Raw genomic sequence first — 16,529 nt, 5'->3', positions numbered from 1 at the left:
TACTTTGTTGCTGCAAATGTACTACAGAAGACACTGATATTAGTCTTAATTTCATATACAGCAATGTAAGTTTCATAAACTTTTGCAAGCAGAGATTTTTACAATTGCCCTGTCTTTATACTGGAGCTGTTAGTACAAAATGAGTACTGAAAACAAACATAATTATATTTGATTGTTTAAAAAAAAGGCTGCCAACAATAATTTCCAGAAAAGGTTTTTTAAGATATGAATACATAATGTAACAGGGAAAAAAAAAAAAAAAAAAGACAGATAGGAATGAAGTTGATGCTGACTCTGAGCAATCCTGTAAAATAGGGGAGCCTAAGAGAAGTGATCTGTTTCCTAGTGGCATAAAGCATTTATATGTATATTTGTACTTCCTAATGGGGAATGTCCTTTGGTGAAACCTGATATTTAGTATTCAGATTTTGCTGTAAGAGTTTTATCATTATGACATGCCACATAAATATTGTATTTTCACCTGTTTTTGGCATTCATGTTTCTTACTAAAATCAATTGGGTACATTTATTTTTAAAAATCTAATTGAACAGTAGGAATGAATGAAGAAAATACTTTGACAAAACAGATATAGCACAGCAATTTTCAAATGTTCTAATTTACTACAAATCACTTGTGAAAGAGATTTAAGTGTCTCTATTCTGTGTCTGAGTGAATCTGGTGGTGTCAGCCTAGTGTTCCCAATAAAGCCTAGCGTTCCCAATAAAGCATCATCTTTCTTAATTTGATGTAGAGCAAAACAAAATCAATTTAGAGTGAGCCGCTTCCGTCTGAGAAAGACTGCACTTTGGTAGCAGAAATATAGTGAAGACAGTGAAAGAGAGCATACTCAGCTTAACGTACCGTAACATAATATCCCTTAACTTAATGTATCTCCATGCTTGCTTGCATTATGCCACTTAAGGCTGATGTCAAGTAGTAGACTAAAGAATACACCTAAGTGTGGCATAACAGTATTTCTTGTGGTCTGCTCAGCAGATGTTTACAGCATAATCTTGCTGTAGAAAAAAAACTTTGAGAAAAGTGCAAGGAGAGAGATGGAGACCATGAAAAGCAGGAGAGAGCATATGTTATTGAGGAAAGAGGCATAAAGGGAACTTAAGACCCCAAAAGTAAATTTTGTAAAACAGAAGCAATAATGCAATGTGCAGAGAAACTGCAGTAGGAGATACCATATGTCAATAAAAGCTCATAGTATAACTGAGGTTAGCTGAAAACTATCAGCTTGCTGAGACGTATTTTGATGGTTCTTAAGAAGTACTGACTTCTAAATCCTATTTGCCATTTGTTCAGATTGCTAGTGCAACTACTGCTCCATCAATCCCTTCACATCTGTCTCCTGGTTTAAGAGATGTGACTCTTCGGTGTTTAGAACTTCAACCTCAGGACAGACCCCCATCAAGGGAGCTGCTGAAACACCCAGTCTTCCGTACTACGTGGTAGCTAATTATGTAAAAGGCTGATATACTGAAGAAGATGCTACTGAATATACAATACCTGTCTTTCAGTGCACTTAAGCACAGCAGCTTGTATTACTCTGCTGGCCTTAATGATGCATCAAGGACTTAAGGCCAGTGGAGGACCCTACCTAAGTATGTGATTGACAAATCGAGATCTTTACCTAAGCTCTGTATGTAACATTTCACAACTTGAGCAGAAAAACATAAACTGTGCCTTTTTTAAACATCCGGCTCTAGGTTTCTTTAAATCTGCAAGATTATTTAGCAGATAAGTGATTTTTATTTTATTTGGAGCACTTTTTCAGCAATATTAGCAGCTGAGGGGCTCAGGATCTATTTTAATATAGCAATCACTGTTCCATTTCACATCATGTAGATGTAAGCAGAGGGTTCTGCAATTACAGTGGGTTTTCAGCACTGGTTAAAAGAAAGTTTTGTATCTGTCCCTTTTCATTATACAAAGTAAGTTTTCTGGATAACAAAGCATTGATAGATACCTTAAAAACATTTTGCCTTCATTAAAGTAAGAGGAGGCTGTTGTGGTTCACTGTGCATTTACTGCTGGCCATGTAATTTCTTTTGAAATTAAGGTTTGTATTTTCATTGTATTTTTAATGTTCAGGGAAAGGTGATCTTGTAAAATAACCTTTATAAAAAGGTGCAAACGGTGTCACTGAACATCTTGCTGACACACGAGTTTTGAAAAAGGTTTGCTTGAAATCTGGAATAAAATAAGAGGCCACCTTCAGGTCAGTGTTTCAAGCTCTGCTAGTGCAGGTTATTTAAAAAAAAAAAAAAAAAACACAGAAGAAACTAAGATTGTTATGCATAAAACAACTTACAATCTGAATCGTGTTAAATGTTGAGCCTTCTTTTCATATAGCAGTTTCTTCTGGCAAAATATGTAGACAAGTTCCATGTCAAAGCACCCAAAACCAGCTCCCATTAAAGTTTACAGGAGGCTTTCTCCTGTACTTCAGTGGGACCAGGTGCCAACTATGAGTATATCTCATTCTTTGTGCAACAAAATTGAGGTCATGTTCTCCACTGATAACAAATTTTACCTGCTGTTTTCCTTCTGCCATACATCATCTATTTACTGTAGCCACTAGCGATCATTTAATTTGAAAATGTTAAAAGTATTACCATAAGAAAGGTATTTATTTTAACAAGAAATATGCTTGGACTTCAAAACCAAGATAAAGTAAAATGTGAAGTAAAGCTTCACCTGTAGTACAAAACTCGTGTTTTTTAGCAAGTGTCTTTTTTTTAAAAAAAAAAGAAATACAGTTTTTAAATGATTTTAAAGGCAGGTTTTTAGATTCTGATGCATGTAATTCTGAAGGAAAATGGCAGCTTTTCTTTTGCTTAAGAGGGGGGATCTTTTTAAATCAAGTACTGATTGTGTTTAATCCATTTAAAAAAAAATACTGTTCATGTTTTAACTCTTCAGAAGCCAGTTGAATTGTTGGACTGAAATAGAATTGGTTATTTTCAAAGACTCAGGACAAGCTAAATAAGCTATAGTACATTAAAAATGTACAATACAAATTGGAAGTAAAACATCTTAAAGATAAGTTTACAGGAATGATAGTGCTCATACTAATAAAAAGCAGTGTCATTAGTTGTGAATGTGTATTTCTTTTGGAAATTTTACATTCCTTTGTTTTGGAAGATTGGCAGACTTTGAAGAGTTAAAAAGATAATACCGAAATGTGAAGTTTGGTAGCTCTAACTGTTTTGTACTTGACTTTTTTGACCACTTTAGAATTTCTCATTCTAATAAGATTGTTTCCAAGTCTTTCTTACGTGCAAGCTTTAAAGGATGCACTCTTGCCAATTCATGTACTGGAAGATCAGTTGTCAGATTAATACTGTTTCTGGCAGAAATGTAAACTGTATAAACTGATGAACCTCAGCTAATCAGTATTACTTTGTAGATCACCATGCCTACCACATTTCAAACTCAAACTGCCTCTAGATGTCCAAATGCATTTTGTTTGAGTTTGTTTGCGTTTCCCTCAGCTTGCTGGTAATTGTGGTGTTTTTAAAATGCAGATGTGATGTAATATTCTTATTTTCTTTGGATCAAAGCTGGACTGAAAATTGTATTGTGTAATTATTTTTTGTGTTCTTAATGTTATTTGGTACTTAAGTTGTAAATAACGTCTACTGCTGTTTATTCCAGTTTCTACTACCTCAGGTGTCCTATAGAGTTTCTTCTACCAAAGTTCACTTTCACAATGAAATTATATTTGCTATGTGACTGATTCCTAAGACTTCCAGGGCTTAAGGGCTAACTTCTATTAGCACCTTACTGTGCAAGCAAATTTTACAGAAATCTCTGGGTTAAGAAATTTGGCTTCATTGTATCCTTTGTTATTTTAAATATATCAAGATATTTTAATTAAAAGTTTTTACCCCATTGAACCAATTTTATATAGTATAATTTGTACCTATTTTGGTGGTTTTGTCTTTATAGTAAATAAAAGTTTTTGGAAAAAAAATGTTCTTTGTTTGTAATGTAAATATTTTCAATTTACCAATGTGAATAAAGTATTTCTGGTACACTTCATTGTTTTTTACACACTTCATATGCGACACTTGATACAGTAAAATTTAGTGTCTAATATGAAATGATCCATATGAATATAAGCTGATGTATTTCTTTCTTAGTATACCTAAGATGGCCGAGATAAAGGGTTGCAACAAAGACTAAAAAAAAAAAAAATTGATAATAAAGATAGGAATTTCTGGTAGAATAATTCTCTATGAACCTTATTTTGCTTATGTCTTTAGATCAAACATTAAATGATTAAGTTCTGCATTGCTACAGAAGTTTAGTTATTCATTGCCAAGTCAGGTGAGTGGATTTGGTTTACACCAGTTCTGGAGCCATTAAGGTATGTCTTGGAAGTTAATGTGCTGTTTTATGTTTTTTAGTGAAGTGATTCTATTGTTTCTGATTTAAGTAGCAATCATAACAAACCTTTCTCATATTCAGGTAATCCAAAATGTATAGCAAAGGTAGGACTTCTTTCAGTTGCTTGTCTTTCGCTTGAATTTTTCTACATTTTAAAGTTGAAAATTAAGCTTAAGCATTCTGCAGTCTGTTTTGTACTGAACTCCACACTTTGAAGGAACGGTCTCTTTTATATGTTCCGTTACTCATGTGATTTTCTGTAAATACAGATTAATGTATCAGTTCAGCAGTAAAACTTGGCAGCAGCAGTCTTTAATTAAGCTCTAATATCCAATTTTTAAAAGCTGAAAATACATTAACAGGAATTTAGGAAAAATATATGACAAGGGTTAAATAAAAGATAAATCAAGTGAGATATTTTTCCTTCATTTAATCTACTGTAGAACTCTTGAATTTTACAATACTGTGATAGTTAGAATGTTGCTTGTTGGTGGTTGCTGTAATGGCTCCTTTTTAGGAACAAGGGAAGGCAGAGATCACCTGTCCCCTGCAGTTGGCAGTAGGTGTCAAGGATGCATACTTAGGGAACTAAATGGCTTAGTTTGCAAAGGAAACACTCTGTTCTTCTACAGGCAGACAGTGAGTTGTGCTCATGTTGATATCTGTGGTGGGAATAACCCCATTCAGTGTTCTATCTGGTGGTTATAGGTTGGTTTGACAGTGTGTCATCTCTGCTGGTTCTTGTGGAGAAGAACTTTTGCTTTCAGAGCTCACTGGAATGTCATGAGGGTAATGTATTTCCTCTTTACACATCCCAAGTGGTTAACTCGGGTACATGGTTATTTTGCCCTTACACTCTCTCAAAAGTGAACACAGTCTTTCCCTAATTAAATTTTCCTCTCACTGTTCCTAAATGAGCTGAATCACAAATATGACAGTTGTTCTTTTAAGAGCCACGATACAGTGTTCTCTTGCATATCTTGTGGCATAAGTGCATGTTATTTTCTCATTAAAACTTTAATACATAGCTGCATAAATTTAGAATTTCAGTTGCAAGTTGACCTTTTTTCCATGTCATTACCAAGAAAGTCCAGAAGATGGCAGGAAAGCACTTTCACCCAGCCTAGGGCTGAGGCTCAGTCTGACATACTGTGCTGTTTCCTTTTATTCCCCTGAATTCAGTTTGTAGTACGTTGTTGTTCAGTTCCCTTTCTTGGAAAAGATGTGCAAGACCAAGGATAGCAGTAAAGTGAATATGCAGTAAATCAAGAAGCAATTTATAAATACTTCCAAGGCTCATGCTAGAAGTGAGTCTTCTTGCTTGCCTTACCACTTTGGTGGGCCTGACTCTCAAAATTTTGAACCCTTGGCAAAAGTTCAGATCCAGATATAGGAAAATAAACCTCGACAGTAACTTAAGGCTTGCTTTCTCTGTTCACCCCCAAACCAATTCTCAAATGCAAGCCCCTTATGATTAATTTTTAAACTGGTTTCCTAAGAAAGTCAAATGCATGCTGTCATGTTCTGTCTTATTTTTCCAGTAACTTCTAACTTCCTTGGCAGTTTCTAACTAAAATTGCAAACTAGGATCAGTATCCAAAGATACAAGTTTTATGAAAGTTGATACCTTAGTAGAGAAGGGAGACCAAATCAGTCTGTCTTCCCCCCCCCCCCCCAAAAAAAAGAAATTCCTGCTGTTGCAGTGTGAGTTCAAATCCTTAAGCATAAGAGGGAGGGGAAAAAGAGAAAGTTACTAGGAGCACCTTAATTACAGAAAAGAGTGCATTTTGTCTTGGATTTTGGGGGGTGGGGGGAGTGGAAGAGCTTTCACATTTTACTGAACCTGAACATTAAGATGGTCACATAGCTACAGAATACAAGACTTCACTGGCTGTGCAGCTTGCAGGGTTATGTTTTTAAGGCACAGGACTTGATTTGTTTCTCTACCCTCTCATTCAGTGAGGATATCATCCTACCTATTTCATCCATAATATAAGCAATGTATCTTTATCCATCACTCCAGGAAAAATAGTATCTTCTACATTTGCATCTTTTCAGAGGAACTGAATATGTACCTTTGGCCTTTAAAATGATGCGCAGTACAAGTACAGGTGTATTTATTGCTACATGGAAGTATAAATAACTAGGGAGTTGGCTAGTACCTATGCCACTGCTGTCATGTTCTTTCTATGGTAATTCTGCCCCATTTTGCGCTGTGGAGCCCATGCCTGAAGTTAGTATTGGAAGTTAGTAGTGGAAGGAGGGTGCTCAGTTTTTAAATCAAATTAAAGTATGTTAATCCATTGTTGCCTACAGGAAGGGCAAACTTGGAGTTCAGCTAATCACTGAAGTCAGTATTCACGTAAACAGTTAGTGGGTGTATGAGAGAGTATACCAAGGGCTGTTTTAAACCAATTTGAAGGTTGCTGTAGAGCTGCTTCCAATGTAATAGTGAAACACTACGTCTCTACTTTCTGTCTGACAGTCCTGACTTTCTGTCCTGATGAAATGCTGTTCTGTGCTACTGTGCCCTGGTGCCAGGGCTTGTGCCGCAGCTAGGAGTGTGTGGACGGAGCAGCTGTCTGACTCTTTGGTGCTCCTTGCTTGCAAGTAGAAGACGATTACAACAGTCTGTGCGGGGCAGCGGCGAAGGCGGTGATAAGGCTGTTCTTGAGCTTGAGAGCTTGTAACAGGTCCTCGACTTGTAATGTGTAAAGAATAATTTGGGGGCATTTAGCAGAATGAAATACCTTGCTCATAAGAGCACCAAGCAGGTCTTGGGCCTTAGAAAGGTAAACCTCCAAAGATACCTGAGTGTATTTAGGAAGACCGTTGCAGTCAATACCCATGACACAGTACATGTACGGTGTGTGGGACTCCTGGCTCAACTGGAAAGGCTGCAGCGTATTTCCAGCACCCCACAGCCCCGCTGCTACGGGTCCTGCAGTCCTGAGGAGAAATCGAGCGAGGGAAAAGCAGCTGCCTGCTTGTGCCCGCGGCTGGCGCAGGTCGGACGCGGCTGTCGTTTACCTGACACGGCACTCGGTGAGCGGGCAGCGGCGCCGCCGCCATCTTGCGCGGCGGGGCCCGGTGTCACGCGCCGCTGCGGCGCGTTTAGCAACGCGTAGGCAAAGGCGGGGGCCGCGGCCGAGCCGCTAGGGAAGGCTGCAGCCGCCGCCCCGGCTGCCTGCGAGCCGCGGCCGACGTCTGCGCAGCGCCCGCCCCCTGCACGCCGGGGCGGCGGTTGGCTGCGCCGCCGCGCCATGCTCCGCGCCCTGCGGCGGCGCTGGGACTCCTACAAGTACCGCTTCGTGCCCTGGGTCGCGCTCAACCTCCGCCGCAAGCGCAGGTGAGGCGGCCGGGCCCGCTGCGGGCGGGCGGGCGGGGGGCGCGGCCCTGCGCGGCGGCGGCGGGCGGGAGGGAGCGGCGCGGCCCGCAGGCGGCCCCGGCCCCGCAGCGCCGCTGAGTGCGAAGCCGCTGCGCACCCCCGGTGCGGGGCCTTTCTTTACTGAAGGTTGTCGAGGACCCTGAGTTAATTCCTCTTGTGTGTGGTTTTTTTTTTTTTTTTTTTTTTTAAATAATTGGAGGGTCCGCAGCAACACAGTCTGTTTAGTTTTTCACTAGGGCTTAGTTTCTTTGAAAAACTGTTTCAGTTTTCTGTGTCACTTCGCATAAAAATTGGATAATTTATAATAGTGTTTAACATTAAAACCAATGCTGGAAGTAGCCAGATGGATATTTTTATTATTATTTTTTTTACAACGGGATGATATGTCTGGTCTCTTTTTAAAGGTAAAAGATAGTTCTAATTTGAATTTAAATGGCTAGAATATCATTATATGTAGCTTAAATTAAAATTCCCCTAATCAGTATAAAAATTATTGCTAATTTTCACTGAAACTATAATGAATGTTTGATAAGACAGTCACTAAGATCTCAGTGGTGTTTAACCAGCTTATCTGTTGCTGTAAATACATCAGATGGTGGTTTTGTAGGTGGAAAGGTATGAAACTATCTTCTCTACGGTTTTGATTTGCTTAAAGCAATCGCACAGATAACTTTTTCTTTGCTCCTGTAAAACATCTCTCTTATATTTCTTTCAGGAAAAATGTCATCTTAAAATGTTTATTTTCTTTACAGGACCCTCCGATATGTTCCAGAAAACTCCCAAGACAAAATTATCACTGATGAAGATGTCTTTGCAACACTACTGAAAGTATTTAAAGCTCTGTTTGTAAATGACTTTAGTAGACAAACACGTATCTTGGCCTTACTTCCTGAAATTAAATGTAAATATCTGGAACTACTGACTGTTGAGCTGGAGAGATCAAAAGTAAAATCATGTAACCACGAGAGTCAACACATGTTTAGTCCAGAGGAAGTTCTGTTTAATACACTGGGGTTCAGTATTACTCGAGACCGAAGTTCACTGGTTTCTGCTGGAACTGGAGTCTTTGTTACCAAGGGTTTTGTGCCAAAAGGGACCGTTGTGTCTATGTATCCTGGTAATGAAATGTTATTCTTATTTCTGAATAAGTTAGGTGTGTTTTCCAACCATCTAATTGTACTGCCAAAGTTCCACACCAGTTTTTATTTTACAGGTTTTATTTCTGTCATTCTTTAACAAAATCACAAGTTATGGTGAATATTTCTGTGTATAAACTGACTAGAGTTATTTTCAAAATAAGGAAAGCAATATTCTGGTGGGGGGAGGTTGTTTTGTTTTTTACAAACCTTTGAATACTCAAGGTGTGATTTTTAGCTGATTGAAAATTGATCCAGATTCCTTAAACAAATGCGCAGGAGTAATTTTGCAGAGATGAAGAAAACAGTTTGATTCTTTGGGATTTCTCTTTTGGGGAAATGCTTGCAAAACTGGGGTTTTGAGGTCTCCATACAGATCAGCAGTCAGATTACCAATTTTTTCAAAGCACAGAAATACAGATTAGAGAATGAAAGTAAAACTCTTATTCAGTGAAACTCTCCTCCCTAAAGTATGTTTGGCAGATCAGCACTTCTCTGTTCCTTCTCCTTATTTCTTGGAACTCTACTTGCTTATATTGCTTAAAGGGATTTATAATTCTGTCAGTATGGCTGAGCTAGTACAGCTCCGTTGAAATGCTTTGGATTTGTTTCTGTTTCATTTTGTCAACAGAATCATCCACCATATGTGGTCCCTGTAGCTTTTGCCAGTGGGACAGGGTTAGGACCAGTCTGAGCATTTGAGTATCTGGCTGTTAGCTTTGACTTGTAAACTGAGCAAATATCAACTAAAAATCACAGGGAATTAACTTGCAACCCTGCAGCCCTCTTCAGACACACATTAAAAGTGAATATCGACTCACTGAGAGCATATCATTCCTGCCAGAAAATCTAACATAACAAGAGGATGAGCTGCTGAAATGCCTTCCTTTTTCAGGGGTAGGAAAGAAACTGCAGGGCTGCTGGCTGTGGGAGGGACCCTGTGGAGATAACAGGTCTGTGCTGTCCTGCCTGTTGTTTGGCAGCAAGTGTAGCCTGCCAGCAGGGCCTTCTCCACCTAGCTCCTTGCAAGATTTCAACCCAGGTTTTCTGCAGAGGGTTGCTGAAGAGGTAATGGGTATGAAGGATGCTACAATGTCATGAAAAATTGCAAGCCAGCCTCTCCCTCTGACTTGTTCAGTCTGCGCTTTGAACCCAGCCAGGCCAGGTTAAATCCTGTCCAGATATTTGGAGCATATTCTGCTGAAATGGTTTGCCTGTTCTCCTCCTTGTTTTGGCATTTTCCCTCTCTTGTATCAGTCAAAACCTCTGATTTGGAGGGGGAGGAGGTGAGGGGATCTTTGCTGTCTCTGTGCACTTTGCAAAGTGTTTTCTCACACAGTAGTAGTAAAGAAGCAAAAAGAGTTTTCTTCTACCCACTCTGTCTCCTTTGGGTAAACCTATTCTGACAGTTTAACTTACTTTCTTCTGAAATAATCATATCTGTCTTGTAACAGGTACAGTGTACAGAAAGTATGAACCCATCTTTTTCCAGTCCCTTGGCAATCCCTTTATTTTTAGGTGCATAGATGGTGTTCTTATTGATGGGAATGACAAAGGACTATCCAGAGCAGTGTACAGGTAAGTCCTCAAAAGAAACAGGGGAATGTCACTCAGCTGATATTTTAAAAGGTGGTACTAATAATGCTGTTTGACCCTAAATTGGGATACGTTTCTGTGAATATCATCCATTTCTGTGTGTCTCATGTTGTAATACAAACAGCCCAGCACTTGTATCTCCATCTGTAAATACAACAGGATGCTTTCTGATGAAAACCAATGTACAGAGACTGTCTTTTGTAGAAAAAAATAGTTTTAATAGGAGTGGAATGTGACATACCATTTTCAAAATATTTCTGAGCTTTTTTTTTTCCTAAGAAAAAAAGCCTCTGTATGGACTTGCTAACACCTAAAGGGTCAGTCTGGCAACTCTGGCACTGGTCTAGAGATGAACAGCACATAATGTGGAAGCAGTAAGCTTTCACAGCAAGCCTAAGGCTGCCATGTACATGACTGTTCTAGCTCCCATTGAAATGTGATGTGTAGCAAATGTAATGTGTAGAGTGCAAATGTAACAACTAAAATCTTATGAATAAAAAGCAAAAAGTGTAATGAGGGCCTATCTGTACCTGTTTTGAACTCTTGGTATGAATTTGAAATTGGTATTGCAATGAGTCTTCACACCTCTAGAGGTGAACAAGATGTGTTGACAGTTCCATAATGGTAATGTTTGATACAGATTTCTGATGTTGTACATGGTGTTTTCATGCTGGCTTCTCCAGTAGAGTCAGATAGAAACCACACACTGATGGAAGGTTTTACTGTATTTTTTAAAGTATCATGAAGATTTTTTTCAAGTATAATTGTATCCACCAGTGGATTGGACAGCTGTAACTTTACCAAGCTACCATGGCTGTTTCTTCAGGTAGAAGTACAGATCACCTGTCAAGGGAAGGAACAGTGATTCAAGTTAATGCTGTGGGTCATTCCAGGTCTTGCAGCAGGAGAGATCAACTTGGCCCATTTCAAATGAGTGATGTGACATGGCTCACGGCTGCCCTGCAAAACCCACTGGCGGTGGGACAGTATGTTAACAACTGCTCACATGGTAAGTTGCCAGGTAGATTTCCCAGACTTGAGTTTGACTTTATGGGTATAAATTACTTTGGGAGTGAGATGGAGAGTCAGAAACTGATGTCAGGGGGCAAAACTGCTGTTTGGCTGTTTTTTTTTTAAAAAAAAACCACTGTTATGGGATAAAGAATTTCTGTGGCTTCTTAAAACAGTTGGGTGGTAGAATCCTTCAGTGCAGCAGCTCTTCAAATATCCTTGTGTTTTTCTCACTGACTCCCCAAGATGTCACCCTGCTGGTCTGCAGAATAAGAGGGACTCATCCCAAAATGTGAGACAATGGGAAAGGATATCTAGGGAAGGACTGAGGTGGTCCACAGAGTTGCAGTGTCGTTCCTATAGGCTTCTTGAGAAAGCCATATGCAAAACAACATGTACACTGCTAAGTTTGCATTATGACATTTTTTAGACTTCTTTAAGAAATAAACAGCGTCCACACAAAATGTAGGAAACTTGTTATGGCATAGCTGTGGGACATGAAGAGAGGAACTATTTATTTCTTCCTCCTCACAAAATATGTTGGTCCTGAGGTTTAGGGGAGTAAGTGGCTCATGGGTATGGCTGTGAAATATTGAAAGTTTAATGGCTACCAAACCTAGCCTGTAAGTGGCTTGCAGAGCCTATATTACACTCATAATATCCTGCCCCAAATTAGCATCAGGGAAGGCAGCTGGAATACTGAACCAGCTGCTGACAGGAATGGAGACAAAGTTCTGTCCCATGTAACTGTTTCTTCCTGGTCCAAAGTCCATGTAAAGAAAACTCCCCTGTCTCTGCTGGATGGATGGTGCTTTTCTCCCTGGCTGTCTTTATGACACCTTTTGCCACCATGAAAATTGACACCAGGATAACTATTTTTACTATTTTTTTTAAAACTTACAATCAAACTTACAAGTAACTTCAGCATGGTTTTCAGGCCTGATGAAGCAGGTGCTACTTTTGCAGCAGTATATTTGATCTTTTTACACATCTCTAAATCTCTAGTATCATAGAGTCATTTTTTTTCTTTTTCCTAGAAAAAGCAGCCAATGTCTGTTATCAGGAGTTTGATGTGCCAGGATCTTTTCCAGTAGAACTGAAACAGTATCTTCCGAACATCCTCTACAGCCATGACATGCAGAGGTTAGCAGTGAATCAAAGAGTTCATAGATTTGCATGGTGAAAAGTATGCTGTATATGAAGACCAACATGGTTGAAGAGGAAAGTTTTCCTATATAAAGATGAGTTACCTGAAAGTGTGCATATGTAAGGAAAAGTGTTAGCTCTTCAGGGTGACCCATTTTAAGCAAATTACAGGACTCCCTATTTCTTTTTGTTCCTTTTTTCTACAGCTTCACAAATGACATCAGCATAGATCAGAAGACAGTTTTACAAGCCATGGTTGCACTACAGTGTGATTTGTGAATCCTGTAAATCACTACTTATATTTTACTTTTATTACCATAATAGTGTTTTTCACTATATATTTCAAATGTAGATAGCTTCTAGCTGCTCATCTTGATGTTTAGAGTTCTAATAACTTTGGTAATCTAATTTATAAATCTTTTTCTCTCTTGTAAAGGAGCTTGTAGTCCTTGCTAATCTTCTTGTTTGATTTGTTTCAAAATGGGGGAGCACTACATTTCTGAATAGTGGGGACTGTCTGGGGTGATGGTGTTCTTCACTTTCACATCCAGCATCATCAGAAGAGTGTACCCTCCTCCCTAGATCACATCTTCCAGCTTTAGCACATGCTCATTTATTTGTGAAACTTGAAGAGGAAGGTATTCCTAAATTGGTCATACAAAAAACTTTGCTAGCCGCGAATGTTAGCATAACGTTTATGGAGAAGTCACCCGTCAGTGTACATTACAGCAGGAGACTGATTTCAGTTCAGAATTGTCTTTCTGGATGTTGTTTGGCTAAGAGTGGGTTTAGCCAACCAGCACCTGTGGGTAGGCATGTTTGGAAGAAAGGTTTCTGCTCCATTAACCTTCCTGTAGCCTCTTATCCTGACAGTATTAGTGTCTTTTTCCCGTGTCTTGACTAGTCCATTTCATTTCTGAATAGCTGTATGAGTGGAAACATTATTTGCCCGTACGCACGTGGGCTGTGCTTTTTTTTGGTAATGATACCGTTTTTACTTACATTTGCAATCTCTATATCAACATTGTTTTCACAGGCTGCATGGCTTGCCTCTTATGCATGTTACTCTCAGAAATAATCTAGATGGAGTCATTGTTTTAGCTCTTTGGTATGAATAATTTAAGAAATTAAAAGTGAAATCTAATTGTTCACTTTCCCATGTTTTGCTTTTCTTTTTTTTTTCCTACAGCCACCTGAGGTGTGTAGTGCTTGTTACTCTCAGAGACATCAAGCAAGGAGAAGAACTTTTCTCCAATTACTTCACTGTTGTCAACTGAATTAATAGGTTGAGGGACTGGAGAAATCTGTTTTATTAAAATAAATTAATTGTGTATGTACTTCAAGCTTTGTAAGCATCTTAGTATAATGGAGAGCTGTGCTTTGCCATTTAGAAGGTGAGCTGCAGGCTTGTATTTCTCTGCAAATACTCCACATTTGATGCAGAGGTGAAGGTTTAAGCTGTTTACATCATTATGTTCTCAGCGGCATCATTACGTTCTCAGCTGCCCAGTATTATTTAAAATTTACTGGTTTTCAGCTGTCCATACAACAGCTCATAGAGTTAAAATGTAAGTTCTAGACATGTCATTTCATCTTCTGGTTTGTTTAGTTGTCCATAACTGTGACTCAGTTTTAATCTTTTGCCGTTTCATTCTCATGCTTACAATGGACATAATTTGTAAAAATCACCCCCCTTTAGTTATGTATTCCTCAGGTGATCTTCAGCATTTTATGGTGATTGTTAGTTCCTGTTTGAGTTTTCCTTGGAGTTGGTTCCATTCCCTTTGTTATCTTCTCTCTTTTAGAAAGTATTTCAATGTACCCAGTTGCCCGAATCTTGTATGAAGCCTTCTGGAGGAGTGTCAGTATGCACTTCTGACGTACCTGCATGGTGCACTGTCACAAACAGGCTGACTTAAGCCATTTACTTTACCTATCTCTTTCTTGGGGCAGGAGGAAGGACTATATTATATCCTGAGGTCCCTTCCAACCCTAATTTCTGTGGTTCAGCTGAAGTTTCCTGGCATGTGTCATCTTTCATAGCTTTTATTCTCAGAGAGGGAGAACTTCATGTTACAGAGTAACTAGAGGAAGTGATGCCAAACAAATGTTATGTATTTTTTAATGAGTTACTGGCATAAGCAGAGCCAGGCATTCCTACATTAATTCTTGATGCTGTCTGCAAACTGTTTTCACAAAGTAAACAAGAGGCAGCTTGTCAATCTTTGGGTCAGGCTAAACAGCTTTCTTGGGAAATAAAAATAATCCATGTCTTTGCTGCAGAAGTCTAAGCAAGCCTCTGAATGAATTTGAGGTTGGCGTAAGCTCACAAGAGAAGAGGAATGGGAAGTGGTGTCTTCTAACCAAACTGGTGGTGACCAGGGAGGCAAGGGGGCCTTAGCTGCAGAAGCAGCTAGTCCCCTTTGCAGAAGACAAAGCTTTTCAGCACCTTTATTGGTCTACTTCCATACCTGCAGCTTGTCTTTCATACTCATCTGGAAGTCCTCAGCCAGAGAAGGCCAGCTCTTTCAGGCAAATTTGAACAGCAGAGCTATGGCACCATGGCATGGGGCTCAGCACAGGCTGTACAAGCTTTATGGAGATGCTGGAGACACTTCTAGTGACAGTTCTTATTGTGTCTTCACTGTGATAACAGATCAGAGCAGGTGGTGATCTCCAATCCACTGAAGAGGACACTGATCCTCCACCACTCGGAAGGTCCCTTCTCTCCAGAGCCTTTTCCCCTTAGCTCCTTCTGGGAGGAGCTTATTGAGCATCTCTTGATCTCTGAAGAGAAGACTGTTTGTCAGGGTGCCTGCAGTGTTGCTTAGCTCAAGGAGGTAACAAAGCAATAAAAGTTACTGTGGCTTTTGTTTTGCTTGCATATTAGTCAAGGTTTATGGGTGGGTGGTGGATACTAGTTTCAACATGCAAGTTTCAGCTGGCCGGTGCTATTGCCATTTCTCTAGGCTGAGATGCTGTCATGCAAAGGCATGGATTGCTATAGCTATCTCCCTTATACATTTGTTAATCATTTTAAAGTGACCAGATTTGAAAGTATACTCCTGTCTGACAACTGAGGTACCTATGTTTACAACTAATTTATTAAGCATGGTTGTGCTCTCCTGGATGTGAATGCCACACAGTAGTAGAGGATTACAGTGCTGAAATGCAGGCTGTGTATCGCAAACAAGACACATGGGACTGGTTTCTCCTTGCTGAAATCCTGAAGCCCAGCAGCCTGCCTTAGGGACTGATCCAACATGAAGGGAAGCAGGACCTGGCCTGGGACTGACAACAGCAATTGATTTCTGTCTGCTGCTGGCTATAGAAAGCCAAAAGCTGGTAGGAGGAAGAGGTACAGTCAGGTGGTACTTCCAAATAGCAAGAAGCATGACATTGGGACTGCACAGAAGAATGAACAATAAAGACAGTATCTGTCTTCAAAGATGATTTGCCTGAGAATTTTCATTGTAATTCCCTAAAAATACAGACTGACTGAACTAATTCTATATTGCCTGTACATTTAATGGTAGACAACGGAAAGAAAAATCAAACTGAGCTAAAATGGAGGACAGTTTCATTTGCTTCTGTGCTGAATCTGTAAGGTCCTTCTACCAGATGTGAACTTACAGTCTGCACATGTGTTAAAATACTTTAGTAGTTCAGGAGATAATTAATGTTTAGATTTAATGCCAGTTGTGATGCATTGACCTTCAATGAGAGCATTTAGGCACCAGTCTCCAGTTGATTTTGTGAGATGTTAGACTTCTAAATGCCTTTGAAGATCTGAGCCCATCTGTAAGTCTTCCACCCATACAACACAGTTTATTTTGATTTTAAGAAGTGA

The 16,529-nt window shown here is 39.4% G+C and overlaps 2 protein-coding genes across 3 annotated transcripts in view; both read left to right on the top strand.

The window, feature by feature from the left end:
- The window catches only part of LOC135324996 (mitogen-activated protein kinase kinase kinase 1-like), a 61,356-nt gene extending 57,302 nt beyond the window's left edge, over positions 1-4,054 (top strand). For both annotated transcript variants that reach the window (XM_064502269.1, XM_064502268.1), the window contains exon 20: positions 1,313-4,054. In XM_064502269.1, coding sequence (XP_064358339.1) covers positions 1,313-1,462 — 150 coding nt within the window. In that variant the 3' untranslated portion in view covers positions 1,463-4,054. The remainder of the gene's footprint in view (positions 1-1,312) is intronic.
- Positions 4,055-7,504: 3,450 nt separating this feature from the next.
- On the top strand, positions 7,505-16,186 carry LOC112995771 (SET domain-containing protein 9). The gene is made up of 6 exons (XM_064501400.1): positions 7,505-7,751; positions 8,543-8,907; positions 10,381-10,504; positions 11,416-11,531; positions 12,571-12,676; positions 13,869-16,186. Exons 1-6 carry the CDS (start codon positions 7,666-7,668, stop codon positions 13,954-13,956), a joined length of 885 nt encoding a protein of 294 aa, XP_064357470.1. The 5' UTR covers positions 7,505-7,665; the 3' UTR covers positions 13,957-16,186.
- The last annotated feature ends 343 nt before the right edge of the window (positions 16,187-16,529 follow it).

This window comes from Dromaius novaehollandiae, chromosome Z, assembly GCF_036370855.1.
Source record: "Dromaius novaehollandiae isolate bDroNov1 chromosome Z, bDroNov1.hap1, whole genome shotgun sequence".
Classification (NCBI taxonomy): Eukaryota; Metazoa; Chordata; class Aves; order Casuariiformes; family Dromaiidae; genus Dromaius; species Dromaius novaehollandiae.
Note: the sequence above shows the minus strand (reverse complement) of the source record. Positions and strands in the feature narration are given on the sequence as shown.